The sequence below is a fragment of the Colletes gigas genome, unplaced genomic scaffold (assembly GCF_013123115.1).
Source record: "Colletes gigas isolate AHSC1104 unplaced genomic scaffold, ASM1312311v1 Colletes_gigas_Sc00016, whole genome shotgun sequence".
NCBI classification, from domain to species: domain Eukaryota; kingdom Metazoa; phylum Arthropoda; class Insecta; order Hymenoptera; family Colletidae; genus Colletes; species Colletes gigas.
In genome coordinates this window covers 391,582-410,944 of record NW_025106645.1, presented here as the reverse complement: position 1 = coordinate 410,944, position 19,363 = coordinate 391,582, and the positions used below count along the sequence as shown (strand labels likewise).

Here is a 19,363-nt window from a genome sequence, read left to right as displayed (position 1 = left end):
TAAAACCTTGAATCGACGCACCGGACGGCGCTCCGTTCCATCGATCGACGCTTTATTACGATCTGGATGACATAATGATTTCGATTGAAGCAATCGTAGAGTAGTGATTAACTGCAGGGACCGATGGATCCGCCAAAACTAAAACGAGCTACTCGCTATTTTTAACATAAAAAAAAAATGTTTTGAATAAGTATAGAGGTTGCCGCATTCCAATGGAAATAAACTCGACCATTAAAAGATAACCTGTCGTTGTAAATTGATAAAAGTTCAGTAACAGGTTTTCTTTTTCTAATACCGTGGCGTTGGCGCGTCTAACTGGATCACCGGTGCACGCTGCAATTTCCGGCGCGAGTTGCTGCCCATCATCCGCCACGTCATTACGATGCTTCGAACGCGCGGATCTCTATTTATCGAGTTTGCTCTGGAGGCCCTGGTACCGTTCCATTAAACAACGAGGCAACGAGCGCCGGGGCAATTGGTACCCCGGGGAACGCGAGATCGATTCCGAAAACCGTTTTTGACACGGCCGGAAAAGAACTACCAAAAGGCGAAATTACGTCTGGAACGGGCCGAGGTCGCAGTCTACCGGAACAGAGAGGACTCGTCCGTAGTCGCAGTTTGTCGGCCAATGGGACCAGACAGAAACGCAATCGCAATGCAGGCCAATCCCTCTGCCCCGTTCGTCCACCCGCTCGCTCGCTCGCCCTCCCGTTCCCGGTAATGACAATCATTACGGGGAATGATTGCAGCGTCGGGTCCGCCAGCGCGCCAGCCGCTATTGGGGGATGGAAACCACCTTATAGAGTCTCTCCTCGGTCCTCGATGCGAGCGGATTGTCACATGCTCCCGGTGCGGCAAAGTGTTTCCTCTTCGTCCCGGCTTCCTTCGACCGGCTACTAGTGAAAAAAGGTTCCTTTTTCCTGGTGCACCAGCCTCCGTGGGATGGGAAACCTCGACCTGGGAGCCGCCCGCACTCCTCGGTTCGACGCCACGTTCCACTGATACGTCATGATTTCCTTAACCACCTACGACCTCGTTTACAAGTGAATTTGCAACGAGCTCTTTGAACTGGAGTGCCGAGAAACGTCGAGATTCGAGAGCATTATTTGTGATATCGGGGACGAGTGTATGATTTCGAAGGATTCCTGGAAATTGGCGAGAAAGAAGACGCCGACGGTCGTGACGAACAGACGTCAGTGATTTGGATGTGCGTCGGACGGTTGAAAGTTTAAGAAGATTAGTTGTCGATGAGTAAAAGAGAACTTTTTAGTGTTCCGAGGTGGTAAAGTAACCTCTGTCGCGATGGTTTCTTGGCTGACGGGGATCGAGTTGGCAGAAGAATATGGCGGTCGCTCGAGATACCCACGTGACTGCTCGCGTTCATGGAGGAAGACGTGTGCGAGGAACTTTAAGGTAACTCGAAAATTTATAAACCGAGACGAGGCAAAGATAGAAGCTTCGTTTCGTTAATTACGGCACGTGTATCTATTTTAGAAGCTAACATACTCATCAGCAGGTTCGGTTTATTCCGTTAATATGATTTTACTAACAATTTATTGCAAGCATCGTTTTGTTATTATCAATTAACTATGTTTTAAGCTCGTCTATATCGGTAACGCTGAATTTTCGGAAAAATTATGCTGTGCTATAATAGTGGTTTAATGAAAATCGGTTCACTACGTAACACAACAGACAAAGATACAAGACTGTTGGAATTTTGATTTTCATTGTAATCGATAATTTCTTAAATTTGAATATAAAATGAACTATAATCTTGATAAGAAACCAGTAAAAACGATGTCCGGAATTTTCTGTTGTCGCCCAAACTGACGATCGTGAAAGACGTGTCGGTACTCGGAGTATTTATTTTACTTGTTGAATATCGTTGATCGAGTTGGATTTATCGTTTACTTTTCGATTTCACCACGACGAACGGGCATAACGATTATTATTGTATCTCCGTTTAGCTGCGTCAGTTGCTGGAGGCTCGCCAAGTTTGTTGAAACTTCGCTGCACTATCGAGATGAAGCATCCGCGACTTGTGGAGTTAATTGTCGTTTGAAAACTGATCGTTTCCTGGACTTGACGGATTCCTTCGTCCACGCCGATCGGAGAGGACCTGGCCAACGTTACTGGTAAGCAGATAAAGACACCTCGATGCTCGAGGCAACAAGACAATCGAGTATCAATTTCAACGCCGATAAAATATCAAATGCTTGTTCAGAATGGCTGAGCCTGCTGCCCTATCTATCCTGGAGTATAACGACTGTTATTAATCGAAAATCCGGTGGAATTTTTCTTCTTTTATTATACACAAGATATACAGTCTATACAAATTATAGAAACATAAAGCAGTCAGCCAGATTCTGTAGATCAAGTTTGAATTTTCTAATACTTTTAACTTCCCCTGGGTGGCTCCGATCGAAGAAGATTGCCGTGGATCGAACCAACACCGCTTATCCTACTTACTTAATCTAGATCTACTTCGGATCCATAACAACTCAAGGATCTACCGAGAACATAAAAATTGATTTCTTGCATACTAGTGGAGCCTTGATTTTTCCAGCAAAAACGTTACCGCGGGACCGGTTAGGACTTAACCGGTAGCGAAAGAACAGATCGCAGGAAATCGCGTAGCAAAAAAAAAAAACGAGACTATGTACTTCGCGAAGTGAAACATCCTTCAGGTAGAGAAAAACTCGTGTCGAATTTTATTTGGAACACATAAAAATTTTAGAATATTTGGTTCTTTGCTATAAGAGTACCTTGATCATAAACAGTATCGTTCTTGTAATACTACAAAACCATCTTCTGTTTACCATCTCTGACATTCCCGGAATTTTTTTCGATCTTCCTACAATACAAAATTCCTATAATAGTGCTTTGATTATAAACAGTAGCATTCTTGGAGTTCTACAAAGCCACCTTATTTTTACTATCTCTGACATTAATGAAATTTCTCTCGGATTCCCTACAATACAAAATCTGGTCGAATTTCTCTCGATCTTCCTAGAATAAAAACTTGCTATAATAGTGCTTTGATTATAAACAGTAGCATTCTTGGAGTACTACAAAGCCGCTTTCTTTTTACTATCTCTGACATTCCTGGCATTCTCTCGATCTCCCTACAATACAAAATCTGGTAAAATTTCTCTTGATTTTCCTACAATACAAAATTCCTATAATAGTGCTTTGATTATAAACAGTATCATTCTTGGAGTACTCAAAAGCCATCTTTCTCTTCCCATTTGCGACGCCAGTGGAATTTCTCTCGATCCCCCCACAATACAAACGCTCTAGTCAATCGTTTGACATCCCAAAGACAGTGCGTTTGAACGACTGTTGCCAGGTCTTCCTGGGTGTACCAAACCAAACTAGCGACAAACAGTTACCATCAAACAATCCCAAACTCAGATCAGAAACTGAGAATATAAATGTATCTCGAAACGCGAGCAGTAGCGCGCATTTTTTGCTCAGCGAAGCTTGAAAAACCTCGTTCAGCTTTTCCGCGGTCTGTTTAATCCGGTTTCACCTGAAACTATCGGTTACAATGTATCGAAGCGCGCCACGAGGTGGGCTCGAGCACGCAAGAAGAAGAGATCGGAGACCGGTGACCGGATTCGGTTGGTACGCGCGCGGTTTCGTTGCCGTATCGTTGCGCGAGTGTGCGTATTTCTGGGCGCGTTCGTTGGTGTGCGCGTCCTTTCTCGCCGCGGAAAATATAATGATGGCGAACGGAGCTGCGAGCGTTCGTTCGTTCGGTCGGGACTCGCGTTGGAAACCGGCGATAAGGAGGGAGTGTCTACTGCCGCCATAATGATAGCCCTGAGCGGCTCTCTGACTCCGGTACACGCTGCACCGAGCCGCGTTGTGCACGTCGCGGCGACTATGCGCGGTCCCGCGCGGCGTGTGCACAATTGTACATGCACCGGAGCCCCCAACACTGCACGCAGGCACGCATGCACGCGTGCACGCACTGTACGTGTCGCCAGCCAAGGAGGGAAACAATGAGCGCGTTCCTTGTCACGGCTAGGTTCTCCCGTGACTACAAGAACCTCGCCCTCCTTCGCTCTTGTCTTCGTGCACGATGTTTTTGCGTACCACTACACAGAGGCGGGTCTACCGCCGAGCTAACGAACCTTCAACTTCGCCCCTTCGACGATTCTTCCATATTTTTCAATATTTTAATTTAAAAACGTTCCTCTCGCCTGAGAACCTGGTGCGGCCAATTCGAATAACGTGGTAATTTTTTTTTAAATTTGATTTAAAATTTAATATTTGTGAAGTTGTTGTTAATGATACAGGCGCATGGGAGTCTTGGCAGTCTCATGGGCCTTTTTTAATGTAATGTTTCGTGGAATATCATAAATATTAGAGAAATCAATGTTTCTTTTGTGCAATGAAAACTTGCGTAGAAATTAGTACAATTATTGCTGTCAAACGATCTCAAACTCATCGGTTCAGTAACGAGAATATCCAATATCGCCAAACTCAATTATCTCAAAAAACGATGCACTGCACGAACAAGTTTTATTCTATATTTTATAACGTAAAATTGCCCCCTTCGAAGGTTCTCGTTGCTTTTTAATTTAACCAATATTATAGTATAGTCACTAAAATCGTGTAGTGGGCCAGATTTGGTCTGGAATTGAGTCGTTCCAATTTGCCAAAGAAAGCTCCTTTAAAAAAGGAGCATATCTGCCAATCCCTCGTATTCTTTGGCATATTTCCAATATTCCAGACCACTGTGCGGCGTCCAATTGTCGACGGTCCTGATGAACGAGCCAGGGCGCGGAATTGTGTGGTCGGTTGTTGTTGTTACGAGCTTCAGGCGCACTTAATGGCGTAATGGATAGGTATCCCGCGAAAGTTAACACATTGTTGGGCCCTTTAAGCGGATGGACTTTTATTCCGTAACGCGCTGCTTAACAAGAGACACAATGTCTGCGCCGGAATTCACAGACGACGTTAATCTTTTAAATGTCGCGCCGGAGGGTATTCAAAAGTGGAATGCAATATTATATTCGAAGAAATACGCGTCCATAAGAAATGATGAAACCATTAGAAGAAACATACTATGGTAGAGTTCCGATTATCAGGTACCCGGTTATCCGGAATGCCCGAATAATTATTCGTATTTACATATATTCGTATATACATATTCACCTCGACTATTCTTCGATAAATGTTATGAAGTATATTTCACACAAACAAAGAAGTCACAGCCGCATGCATCCAGCAGTGACGTCGATAGTAAACAGTTGACGAATAAAGCGTAGGAATTTTATATATTTTATTTCTTATTAATAAATTGTATTACTACATTACCCATGGTTGTGTTTATTAAGAATCAAAAACAAATTTTTAAGAAAAATCGTGTTCGTTTTAAAAAAAAGTAGGCGCCTAATTTTTCGGCGAAAATAAAATATTTCAACTCGTTCTGGAAAAATTATTTTCGATTGCAGGAGTCAATTACAATCATTTTTGGTCAATAGACATACCCTCGAAATCCTAACCTTTTTCGAGTAAAAAATTTTTTACCGAAAATATAATGTGTAGCAAGAAATGTTTCTGTAATTTTATTTTTTGTTTCACTTCTTCTTGCATTTATTTCTGTAACCTGATGATAATGTTATTAGTGACAGGAAAACGGTAAAAGTGGGCCGAAAAAATACATTGGATGTAAGTAAGTAAGTCTACTTGTATACCTCGTCTGTGATTATATTCCTCGTTTTCATCATTTTATATGTAAGTACAGTCCAATTATCTCGATTATGCCGGATAATCGGAATATTTCTGTAAAACGAATCGTCTCATTGTCAAACAATATTATCCCTCAAGATTAAGAATGGCCATCGTAAAATTCAGTAAACAACATCAAGCCACCTAAAGCTGCTTGTAATGAACCTATTAAACCCAAGTGACCACACCTACGGACGGAAAAGGTACAATCCACTCAACCTACCCAACAGATTCATAAACGCTTAAGCATCACTGATTCGTATGATAAGCATTCTAATGGGTAGTTACAGTACAAATGGACTACCTTCCAACATATTAATTACTTCAAATTTGTACTGCAGAAACGATTGTGAACTTCTCGTTGAATCAACGCAGACAAAACGGTGCCAGTATTCGGATTTATTTTTATTAATGGGCTTACGTTAAAAGGTGTCGTAAAAATGTCCAATTATTCGATGAATGTTTTTTCGAAAACAAAGTGCCTGCTTGCAAATCGAAACGACGTATAAAGTCTCTCTCTATCGGTTCCATTAGACTTCTGCTGGGGGGGTGGAACCCGTTCATCATCTTCAGACCAAGAAACTCGAATCTCTTTTTGAGCTCGATTTCGTTAGCGTCCGCGATATCCCTCGTTGGGAGCATAAACGATCGAGAGCATCGGTTTCCCCGCTCGAGGGGAATCCTCCATCACGGCGTGCATGGTAGATTTGCCTCAGTCGATAAATTAACCCGAGGAACCATGCGGCGTTGCGTAATAACCATTGGAAATTTCGAAAAATCCGCGCGTCCCTCGTCGCAGATTCCGATCGCAGAAAAAGAGGAGGATTTCTCGATCGGTCCGCGCACCGCACCCCGGGTTCCTGGTGTCCGCGGCATCGCCACGAGGGTTACACCGGGTTCACCAGGAGCGCGCGGGGTACCGCCATTGGTCGGCTCGGTTCGGATTCATTAGCACGCGAACGCCGATTGGCTGGCCGGTGGGGCTATCGTCTTTTTGCTTTCTGGCCGCGTAATGACGTGCTGCGCGTCTCGAGGCTTATATGCAACCGAGCGATCGTGCATGGCAGATAGGTTTTGCTTGGTGTCTGCATGTGCATCGTCGTCCACCACAGACACGGCCCCCCCCCCCCGGCACACACGCGTCCTGGCAACTCGTGCGTGTGTCGTGTGCGTGTTCACACGTACAGGAAGCGGCCCGCCGAAGCTGGAAGATACTTCCAAAGCGGTGGGGAGGGGAAGGGAGGACGGAGGGGTGTGGTGGCGTTTGGCGTTGGTGTTGGCGTCGGTGTGCCGAGTTACCTGCATCGCAAATGGGTCTCCGCCACGCAGCTCAGCCCCGAGTCTCGAAAGGATATATATGTACGCCCTTTCCCTTGCACCCTCGACGAATCGGCGATCGTCGAGGGGAAGCCGAATCACCTGATCGAGATCCCCAGATTTCGCGAAAAAATAATTACGAGAACGGAGAGATAGGTAGATGGCGAAATTCGAACGGGTTGATGCGCGCCGCCTCCATTTTGAATTCCTACCGTCGAGGGTGTACCGGCGTTCCATCGAACCGATTACAATATTTCCGTGTATTTTGCTCGTATTCGTTCGGGCCGCTACCCTTCACGATGTTTCCGCGGATCTAGCAGGTACACACGAATGTACCGATTCCCAAAAATTTCATTCTTCCGAGCTGTCTGTACGAGATCCTAGCGAAAAGGCGTAAGTACTTTGTTTCGTTTAGTAGTTATCAGTGTTTTGGACAAATTTTTGGAAAAATGAAAGTCAAACACGCAAATAATGTCGTAACCCTTTTATTCGAACCGATCACGTATTAATTGAATCACAACGCGTGTGTGCCAGAAAAAAACCTGGAGGATCGTGTTGGTTATGCGCATGCTAATCGCCCAATTAGGGAAACAAGGTGGACAAGCGTGCAAATCGTCGGACGATTTTTTACGCAGTTCTTCGATACGCGTCTGTGCGTGGATTTCTGCTCGTATCGGGTGTTTTACAACTCGAGTATTCTCTGTTCATTCCCTTGCTGTTTAATTACCGATCCAGACCACTGTTTCCTCTTAACGTTATAAGCGGCTGTAGGGCCGTGACTCTTAAATCGGCGCTCGAGTACCAATGCGCGAGTGTCGCGACAGTACACCCCTATGCACCGTCGAGAGGGCGCCGGGTTACATGTGGGGTGAGTTTGAGAGCCCTAGGAATACCGTCGAAAGCACTTCGCCTAACGTGGAGACCCCGTGCCTAATGCCTCGGAAAGAATTGTTCTTCGTTATCGGACCAGCCTCGTCGATTCTCAAAATATTGCCGGAATAAATGCAATTGGTTACGCGGTTCATCGACTCGTGTCAGAAAAAAGCACACAGAACCGTAGATCTTCCATTAATTTTAGTGACAAAGATCGTATATGTATCGTAGAGAAAAAGTAAGATCAGTCTTGAAATGAAAAGTCGTACTGGGTCGGCCATTTTGTTAAACATTGTTCAGTCGATCGAAATGCAGCGACGAAAGAAAGACTTCTCAATGAATATTATTTGCTTTCACGGTTCTGGCGTAAATTTTTATTCGAGAAATAAAATTTTCCATCCGTACTCTAAACGATATTTAAACATATTGTATTACTATTGTAAACTACGAAGTGAAATGAAATTACGTAAACGCAGGAGCACGTAACGGCAAGTTACATGCAACATTGTCCGCAACCGTTGATTCCACGTTCTTTGTTTCAAATTTCATTCCCAAGCGTCCTCGCATATTATCCTCCTTTCGATGCCTTCATTATACAAACGCGATGCTATACTCTTTATACGCCGTCGCGTTTCTCTGTCGCGCCGCTGTTTGACTCTTCAACGATGCGACTCTCTCCCACGAGTTTACATTTGACGTAATGACACGGCTGAATATAATGCGTGACATTACGCTAAATGCTAAACGGACCTCAACCGACGTGTAAACACGGGTAATATAAAGTTCTTTTTAGTTATTTGTAAAACCAACACCCGGCAATTACAACAATTTAACACAAATGGATAGCCATAATCATTGTAATTCACGAAGACGGCTTGTCAGTGGAGTAATACGAATAACTTCAAGAGTATAGAAATAAAGATCAAATTTCTTGTCCGGTTCTTCTTTACAAAATTTTTCAGTACAACGAAATTGTTCAAGTTTCCAGTATGGGGAAACGTATGAGACCAAATACCGGAAGTGTGATTCAAGCAAAGCCTGGTAAACGTTGCGTACAGTAACTTTGCACGCGTTGCAAAGGTACTTTGTCACATCGTGGCGGCTCGAAGACCTTTTCTTTCGCATTCGAATCCAAAATGGCCATTCAAACGCGATTCGGCGTTAGCAGATATGGATCGTGCTCTCCCCGGAGGTCGGAGGGATCGCTCTGGCGCACGGGGAAACGCTGAACTGCCGGAGGACGGGGTTGGTGTCGCCATGGCAACAACGATCCCTCAGTAGCCGAGCCCTCCTACACCCTTCATTCAACTCTGCCACCCCTGTAATCCGCTCGAACTCGAAGACAGCCACTACGCAATTCTCGTGAGAGGATACGCGTTTCCACGGTGTCTTTCGGAGATCGCGAATATCCGTCAAGAAACGTCCATTTATCGAAACGAGTTTGCCCGATATGAAAAACGAATCTCTTGCGAAGCTTTAGTGACAATATGGAATCGAATTTAGGTTGAAACGTTAACGAAAAAGATTCTATGGTTTCGACGGGGATGGAACCATCTACGGAATTAGTAATTACAAATTATGAGAGAAAGAGAAGAAGGTATTAGAGTAGAACAAGAATAACGACATCGAGAAAACAAAAGACTTTGGCGTTAAACGAGACTGATCGTCCCCAATGGCGTATTAAAATATTGTAAATCGCGTAATAGTGTTCGAGCGAACTTAATGAGGTCTAATCAACGAGGAGTTGAAAATGGCGCGGTTGACAGCTACCACCGTCCGGAGTCCTTTGTCTAACGTGGCGTGAAAACGTCATTTTAATCGTTGAAACTAGGATAAATATTCATGAGTAGTCGCGAGTAACTTGGTCTCGTTTGAACTTTGACTTGATTATTTTTCGCGAACTCTTGCAACGCGTCGCAACGACCGTCGGGACATCCATATATGCATACTGCGACCGCGGACCAGACGTAGGCGAAAAGTCTCGTCGGGAACGGCCCCCGGGGTGGCGATAGTATATTGTAATATCGTCGGCTCGATTAACATAATATCTCTGCTCCTTTCGTATTCAAAATGGGCCACCGCCACGCCGGGCTAATGGTACTCTCCATCCGTGTTTATACTAATGCTAGGTTCCCCGGGACGAGCTCTAAGATCATAATGAGCCTTCGATCGAATTAGGATGGCGGGTGACTCTCTCTGCCCGATCTCCCGTTACTCTTTTGCTCCCCCTCGCTTGCTGCCCTCTTTTTCGTCTCGTTTTCTGGGGAATTTCGATACGCTTTTTCACGGGGCCTGCATCATTAGATGGAGACGCCACGATGCGTATGGTAACACCGGTGTGGACAACCCTCCGGTCCCTTTCTTCGTGTCGCTCTTGTTTCACTGATATTAAAAACGTTTCAGGGAAGAGACGCTCGAGCCCACCGATATTAGACGAGACGTCGTTACGTTCGGATGATTTTCTAATTGGTGAAAAGAAAAAAACGAAGCTGGACAGACGGGTGGATCCCTATTCTAGACTATCCGATAGACCCAACCAGACAAACGTACGTTTTAGAAATAGGAGTATATACCAAAACAAATACAAGTAGAATTAAGAAGTACAGGTCAGACGCCTTGGCAGGATCACTCGATTTTCGGTGTGTGCTAACGCTTCCGTTTACGATAGGATCCGTAGAGAAACACAATCAGTTCATAGTTTAGGATGCATACGTTTCTCGAACAGTGTAGATAAATGTTAATTAGTCTGGGGTTACAGCATATATTGAGATACAAACTCTCAAAAACTCAGAATGGACTAAACAGACTAACTTCAGATATTCTTCTGTTAGAGCAGATATCAAGCTACCGAGGAACGTTTTCGACTCTCGATATTTAATATACTCCATCCCCGACGGTATCGATTCTCGAGCGACGAGCCGGGAAAGAATGCGCGCGGGAAAAGTAATTTCTCGTTCGTGGAAAATCAACAGTTTTTCCACGAAACGAGCTTAAAATCTCCCCCTCGTTGGCTGGAGGAGTGCCATTAGCGGCGGCAGCGAGTACTTACTTTAGAAGCTTCCAGCTTCCCCGCCGTTGCATCACCGAGCTTTCGAGTACGGAGACACGATGTCGTCGTGGTCGTTGTTCTCTTATCTTCAATGACGTTCACGGTATTGCATCCATTCCCAGATTCTCTCGCGAGGGGTTACCCGAGACCGTTGCCTTTTTTATTTTAACATCGGTTTCGTAATTCACCGTTCCACGGTTCTTACGAAGATTTTTGAAATTTCCTGACTCTTTCATGACTGTAACGGTTCTCCCAAATTGGTATTTCAAAGCGACTTGTTGTTTTGGACGGCGCGCCATAGAGAATTCTATGAAGACTAAAGAAATCCTTACATTTTAAACGTTACAAAGAAATATATTCCTCTCGATCAAAACTTATTTTCAGTTTAAAAATCAGTACTGGACTTTGATTCTATTGGGATTCCTTGAATTCCATTTACCGATCTTTTTGAACATTTTAAATCACTGACTAGACTGCAAATTAATAATGTCATCAAAGAGTAGGGTCTGTTTAAGGGTGAAAAATATTTCCAATTCTTTTACAAAGATAGTGCATCGAACAATAATTTTGGCTACTTCTTTAGCTCGAATTAGAATTGTTAAAGATCTTAAATATAAATCTGATAACGAATTTGATGATTTAAATCACATTTTCTATCAGGGTGATCTATACCATACGCAAAGAGTTCAATCGATTTCGAGATAGCTTCAAGCTTCCAATTATCAATGAATATTTTAATCTATTTATTTACAAACCCAACACGAAGGCTTGCAAAGTATTTTCTCCTTCTCTAAAGAATACAAATAACAAATCTAAAAAGTTCGTTGTACCGCACACCTTTTTCTCATCATTGTAAAGCATATAAACCTGTACATATGGTCTCAAATGCTTCAAAAGAAAATTTGTAATGAATTTAGAGAATGATCTAAATTCGCGACACAACGATAAAATTACAACGATCGAGCGTAATACCTAAATAAATCTGGCCCGCGAGCCCTGGAGGTTGCCCCACACGTGATTTGTACCGTCCACCTTGTGGTTTTGCGGAACTCTCTCCTACTTACAGGTTAAAGAACCGTGAATATTTTGTGTCTTCAATTTAGTGCAACCTCTTAAGTGTTTCCATGCAGAAGATGACACGTTCTCTGAAACCCTGACGTGTTTCCGACACGATGCTGGGTAAAAACGAGACGAGCAATAATGCGCGCGTCCGACGCGCGAAATCGCCGGCCGGGAAACCTGAGCGTTTAAATCGCACGGTTGCACCGCGGCCCGATCCAAGACGAATCCGGGATTAATGCGTTTTTAATAGTGACATAACTGCGCCGCTCGTTCGCGTTTTTTCCCCTCCAAGGTTTTTACGCGAGCGGAGTGTCGGTCGTTCGTCGACGAATGCACTTCGCGGAAAGCCGAAACATCGGCCGTCGCGCCGAGTATTTTTAACGATCCCGCCGCGAAGAGGAAAGGAAAAGGCACGGGGCAGAAAATCGCGTGAATACGTTACACGCAACGAGCAACGCTCCACTTTCTTGAGGAATCGCGTTTTGCAAGAAAGTAGCGCCCGGAGCACGCCCTATTCTCCTTTTAACACCGATTCGCGCTCGTGGGTGACGCCAGCCTCTAAGTTAGCTAAATTTTATTTCAAATGAACTAATTTTTTTTTTTGTAAAAAGGGTCTTTGGTAATCTTGTCTATCAGGCAAAAAATTTCGCGATACAGTTAAAAGTTAGGTATTTTAGTGCGTCTAACGAGGCGATCTTAATCGAGGCTCAGAAGAGTGTTATTATAGAGATCTTCCAGGGTTCTATGCCATCAGATCAGCACCATGGAATGCACGATTCCAATTGCTAATGTTTAAAAATAAATAAAAAAAAAGATTTAGTAATTTTATTTAAAAGTGATTAGAGAAAGCTTCGTCGTTCTTTGATATTTGGAAGATTAGTGGTACGATGAGAAGTTACGAATACGAATTGAGGGTTAATTACAATAGTGCCCACCCAACACGGTCAACTAATGCAGCTGAAACGAGGCTTCGTCGAGGGTAACGTACGGAGAATGGAAGACCATCCTCGTATAGGCAAAACTTTTAAATAACGCGAGCTATTGACCGATGCACCGCATTATCTTATAGCTCGCGGCACGCATCTACCTGGCTCCTTCCTAAAACAAACCTAAATACTCTTCTCCTCGTCCGAGATTCACATTGTAATCAACATCTGGCAGCTTTTGTTTTTGCAATTGCGTCGAATCCTTCAAAGTCATCCACCATGCGGTGCCTGGAAAAAACTCTATGCTGCCCCCTTCTTTTGATCGATGTCTTTCATACACAAATCACCGTAACATGATTTCCTGATAAACTTCTTCCGACGAATGAAACAGTTACATACAGAATTTTGTGACTGGAGTTTCTACATCATTTTATTGGGGGCGTTTCAAAACTCATAGAAATCTAAAAAAACTGTATAAAATATTCTCTGTCATGGGAAACCGCCATATTGGTAACCGTAATTTGCATCGTATAGAATGGAGTACTTAAAATTTGTACTTTCTAATGATGCTGGCGTTAACATTGCATAATTATATTTGGGGTGCCTCAAACTCACAAAAATCTAAACTGTATATTGTTTGTTATGGGAAACCGCCATATTGGTAACCGTAAATTGCATCGTATAGGATAGAGTATTTAAAAATTGAAATTTCCAATGGCAGTGATGTCAACGTCGACGAGCGGTTTAAGCGTTTCGCCGAAATCGGTTCTTCTCGTCCTACTTGGCCCAGATTGCGGTTCTCCATTTGCTCGGACTGCAAATTGCTGACGATCAGCGCCGATATCTTCCGCATCGTTTTCGCGGAACGTTCGCCGGAAGATTAAAAGTTTCCCCCAGCCGGGTCATGAGAAAATGAGTGGGAATGATTATTGGGATCGAGCGTTGTCTGTCGCGCCTACGAATTTTTCCTTTTTGCTCAAGGGGGTTGGAGGCAGGGTCCTTTTGAGGGAACGCCGATACGAGGCAGGTGGGGAACGCGGCGCGATACCGATACGTATCATAGTTTTATTCCTTCCACGGTCGGGGAAAAAATGTAATTGGCCCGACCGAAATCTATCGCCAGGACACCGTGGGAGGGGTGGGACGAGCGCCGAGGGATGCCAGGGGATGAACGAAGGAGAAAAAAAGCACGTGTGCGAACGGGCGACTGGTCGTAATAACAATGATTAGCACGACGAGAACGGCCCATGAAAAAAAGAAGAGCAGAAGGAAGTCCTGCCTTGGCTCCGTCTCAAAATGGCGGCCACCGGACCACGTGCAACCATCGTTGGTCCCAGCTTCTTCGATCATCCCAACGAAAATCCTCCAACCGAACTGTTCGTTGATTTGGCAAACATAGGCTCTACTTAAAAAAAAAGACTTCGTTTGCCTATGACTCGAAAGGTTCTACGCTATTGGTATAGTGATTGCGATAGGATAGAAAATATTATGTAGACATCAATGTTACGTTCTGCTAATGGAAGTCTGTATTACAACGACGAAGAAAGAATATTCTCTTTGGTGCTAAAATACACCTTGCCATTTGAAGTCTGCATAGAATAATCACGTAACACGACATTTGGCGATGTCAAATTAGCAGACGAGTGCCGACTTATGGGAAAGTTGTTCGTTTGCGGTTTAATTTCAGGGTGGTCGTAGCTAGCGCCACTATCCCGAGGACCAAGAACCACGATCCTCTCTTATCTTCGTATCTCCGAGTAGGTTAAATCGAGGGTTAACTCTTCGTCGTCGTCTCCTTCTTTCGTGTTACGATGCACCGAGCTGGAGGAGGAGGAGGAGGAGGAAGAGGGTCCAGCATTGTTCGCGGACATTGTAAGTATGTCCGGAACAAAGAGCGGTAATCGACCCGTGTAACATTTATAACGTAATGGGAGGGCCTCACCGGCCCGTAATAATATCAATTACGGGCCAAGCGGAGAAAGCGAGAGAGAGTCTGGGCCACGGAGAAAGAGAGACTAGAGAGAGAGAGAGAGCCAGAGGGTGGAATAGAGGATGAGGCTTTAGATCGGAGGAGCACATTGGCGACGCGGATTCGCGAATCTGTCGGCCAGAAAATTGACCGACGAACCCTCTCCAGCCAGCCAGCTGTCTTCAAGATCGGCAGAGGGCCTCGTGACGTTCTCGTTAACTCTCGTAATCGAGCCTGACTGTAACCAGATTCGAATTTAACTATATCCGAGGCTCTCTAACCCCTAGCAGACCAAAATGAAATTTTCGAGTGGCGCAAATTGCATGATTATTTATCAAAAATACGAGAGCAACTACTTCGCTTGGACTGTCGCATCGCCCATATATGGATGTACCACTAGAGAACTAGAAAAATTAGTTCTTATGTTGAGACGTAGAGGGGAATAAATATTGAGCAGGGTTTGTGAATCACGAGTAAGATTACAAAAAGGAGTAGCTACCGAAACAAATTTTAGGTCATCTAGTTTACAATGCAATTGGGATGTTGAAAGGAAATAAATTTGGAAAAATTTGGAGTTTGGTTTACGATGGTTTAAAATCAAAATTTTAGTCTTGCGGAATACTGTACGGTTTTAATCCGGCAGTGAACGCGTTAACTAGTCTGCTAGTTGGTGATAGAAGTCGTGAAAAGGAAAACAACGAGATTTCTGACTGAGATCGATGGGGTGCGTAAGCGTAGCGGACCGACACGTCGCGAGGTAATCGGAATCAGCGTAGAGGCACCGAAACAGTGCCGGGGCAAGGTCGAGAAACGTATCGAGGAGGGCCTGAGACCCTCCGTTTTTTAATATCGCTCTCCTCTCGCAAGGTTTTATTTAATGGCGAAGGCGGTAACCGCGCATAGAGCAGCCGACCAATGGGAGGCCGGCTGGAAATCATACGCGGGATCGCCGGCCGCACGGCTGCCTCCGAGAGTGGAGGTGAAGTTAGGTTAGGTGAGGTTATGTTCGCTCCCCGCGTCTCCTTAACATTCGACGGGCCTGTCCCGGCACGGCATCGCTCTTGCAAGAGGTGGGGCTCCGACTCTTCGATCGGCGTCGGGCATTTCTTCTTCTTCTTCGTCTGACTCCATCCTTTTTTATTTACCTGCCTACACTTTTTCACCGGCGTTCTCCACCTCTTCTTCTTTCGTCGCTCCGTCATCGCCTCCTTCGCCCTTCCGAGACTCGCCCGCGAAGGGTACACTATATACTTAGCATTGCTTTCGTTTTAGGACGAGAACGCACAGCGAAACATCGAGATAAGTAAACCGTTATCGCGAATATAAATAAGGGGGGAAGGGGGGGCTACGAGTGCAGGATCGAAAGTAGAACTCGGTCTTCTCCTCGATTTATGCCACGGTTGGGCAAATTTCCTTCCCAAATTACGAACAAAACCCTCGTTGCAGCATCGTGTTCCCTGAAGTTTTTGCTATTCGTATTAATTACTCGCCAGCGTTTAGAAATAACATCCTTCAACAGGAATTTCACCGTATCCAATATGGCGTCGACATCTTTCCATCGTATAATCGTTTTCAACATCAATTGACTCGTGTTTTTCTCTCGTTTATTCAATTATTTTTATTATTATTAATAAGAATCTTAGATTCATTCCTAAACTAACACATTCTCTCATTTAGGAAGATTTAAGCGGAACATAAGCATATATAACCTGATAATTTATAAAAAATTATTTTACCCCGTCGTTATTGTAATGGTTCTCGACGATGCACCTGTATGACGTTTACGTTACGAAAGATCGTTTTGAGGTTGTAAACTCTATCTCGAATACGATCCTTGTTCACGATCGATCTCAGTATTTTGCACATCGTATTCGAGCGAGTGCTGTATTTGTTATCAATTTGCCAGGCGATTCGAGGCGTTACGATCGAATATTTAAAGAGTCCTTTATACCGGACTCGTTTCGAAAGACGATGGAAAATCTCGACAGAGCCGTGGCGCGTACGTACTCGGATAATTCTCAGCATTGTTGGATTGATTTGTGAGCGCAATCGATGGACGAGGGAAACGTATCGCGTATAAGATACTTCGTATCGATATCTGGTTAGGATTACCGTTGGGTTGCATTTCAACTTCGCAGCTTCTGCTACTCCTGTCCTAATAATCGGGTTATCGGCCATCGATACGCCGAGAACTCTAATTACATTCTTCTGTGTTACTGCTTAACCGTGCTGCGCGCAATACCCTTCTCTTCTGTCAATACCGAACAAAGCGTTTCGCAATTCCTTTCGAGTACAAGAAATTACGGGGTACGATTCGAAGACGTGGGAAGTGGAGGAGCTCTTCGAAGACCGAGAAACTCCGCGGGATTGTCGATGCTGCGGATCTGTCGATTACAGATAATTAGCGACGTCGGACGAATGGATTTCTCGGTGGAATTTTATTGAAAAAAAAGGAAAAGAAAAATACAAGAAACCGAGGAGTACGTATGTTACGAGCTGTCGGTTGAAAAATGCTTTGAGGACACGCCATCGGATGGTTACTGATAAGGCGTGTTTCTTGGTAGTGTGTTTGGCCGGGAAGGCTCCGCGATCAGGAAATTGATCAAACGACCAACGACAAATCCCACGTCGACGTCGTAGATCCGAGACGTATCGTAAAAGGAATTAGAAATCCGCGCTGTTTTCCACGTTATTCGGATCCGTTCGCGGAACAGACGTCGATCTCCCGTAGATCTCGGTTAAATTATAAATAAAAAAAACTTGTTAAACACGAGCGACAGATTTCTCCGGCGATCGCGTGATCCTGTCGTTTACTCTGGAATAACAATCACGTGACAATGCGTTTCTCGCGTGCCTCATCCCACGTCCGATTAATCCGCAATCTTTACACGGACGACTGCGTTGATACTGTTAATTATTAATTAGCTACAAGAGCGTTAGCATATTAATCAACGCTTTTTCTGCCCGTTACGATCCGTTCGAGGCCTCTGCTTAACGAGGCTGCTGCAAGAATCTCTATAAGATATATTTCTCCTATAACGCATGATTTTTCACCGAGCAGCTGAAAAAATTGATTCTCAAGATCAGATGTCAAAGAAATTTGGACACAACTCATGAATTTCAACGAGGCTGTAAAAAAAAAAATTCCAATTGTCTGAGAACAAAGTTTCTTATTTAACAATAATTGGGTTAAAAAAGAAATTCAAAAATATTCAAACCCCTGAATGGAGAATAAGATATAAACGCAATCACCCTTATGGATTTATTTGTACGCCCTGGGTAGGGGCTATAACGGTGCTGGCAATAAGGCATAAATAATTATTCTATACGAGTGCATCGAACTAGAAGAAATTAGAAGAAAGTGGAGAAAAGCAGCCATTGATGCAGTCGCGCGCCTTCTGTTGATTCTTGCGTGTATCGATCGATGTGACCGTAATTTTCGGATCGCGTGCCACATCACCTGCCACCTTCCTTTCCGATGCGGACCAATGTTATCGGAACGCCGACGGTTTTTCCTCAAACCCGTATAATACTTTATTTTTCACGCGGCTTTGTTTTTCAACGCGTGCTTTCAGGGACGGAGACATAAGAAACCGATTGCATCTTGTTCGCAAGTTCACGAGCAATTAATTTTATTTCCCTGACTATAATTACTATCCTGAGTACACTTCCAAGTAGCATTTTCTACGTCGTCCGCGTGGATGTCGATTTAAGAAAGTTTATTCCAAAAATTCTAAACGCAGGAATTTGTACAGAAAATTGGATGAACATCGATAGTCGACAACTTATGACCTTTGCACAGTACATTTGCACCTTTTGAGAAAAGTTTTGGGAAAGCGAAGAAGCACAATTGTCGGTTTACGTATGAATTGTTTACGCTTGGAGTATTTTAGCTATCAACACGAGGGCGTATCTGAAAAGTAGACGACAAGTTATTTTCGTGTTTAGAGATCAGTCGAGCAATTTTGATTTTTTTTCGAGCCACCCTGAGTGCATGGTTGTGTATTTCGGAGTTGTATTGGAAAAATGGCGCGCAGGACGGCGACACGGCAATCACGTTTCCGTGTTCTTTTCTGTTGCAGGTGCAGCGCCGACGCATGGACAGAGAGGGGAAAAAAGAGAACGAGAACCTTGAACCAATCGTAAATGGCGTGGAGTGAAAGCGGTTGGTCTCCGCGGTTTTCCCAGAAGAGCGCGCGAGCCACGAAATTATCGACCTGTAAATCGGAACGAGGGATCTCGTTTCTTGCCTAGCGAATAGCCCTGCTCGTTCATGAGGAGAAACACCTTCGAAACAGAACGCGAACACCGTACGAATTTATCAGAGTAAATGTTAAAATCTACAAACTGGCAATTGGAGTTCTCTTTAGAACGAAGTCCCTAAAATGCGACCGAAATTCTGTAATTTTTATGGATTATTAGCAA

General features: G+C 44.1%; 1 protein-coding gene across 1 annotated transcript; it reads left to right on the top strand.

Annotated features, from left to right (window-relative positions):
* Window positions 1-1,134: 1,134 nt before the first annotated feature.
* Window positions 1,135-19,150, top strand: LOC122400176. The gene is made up of 3 exons (XM_043401491.1): window positions 1,135-1,413; window positions 1,968-2,135; window positions 19,021-19,150. Exons 1-3 carry the CDS (start codon window positions 1,343-1,345, stop codon window positions 19,082-19,084), a joined length of 303 nt encoding a protein of 100 aa, XP_043257426.1. The 5' UTR covers window positions 1,135-1,342; the 3' UTR covers window positions 19,085-19,150.
* Window positions 19,151-19,363: the final 213 nt, after the last annotated feature.

Bases quoted from the DNA above. Each gene is read 5' to 3' on its own strand.
- LOC122400176 (XM_043401491.1), top strand. From the start codon at position 1,343: ATGGCGGTCGCTCGAGATACCCACGTGACTGCTCGCGTTCATGGAGGA. The intron at 1,414-1,967 runs GTAACTCGAAAA...ATCTCCGTTTAG, and splicing joins CGTGTGCGAGGAACTTTAAG to CTGCGTCAGTTGCTGGAGGC. The intron at 2,136-19,020 runs GTAAGCAGATAA...TTTCTGTTGCAG, and splicing joins GGACCTGGCCAACGTTACTG to GTGCAGCGCCGACGCATGGA.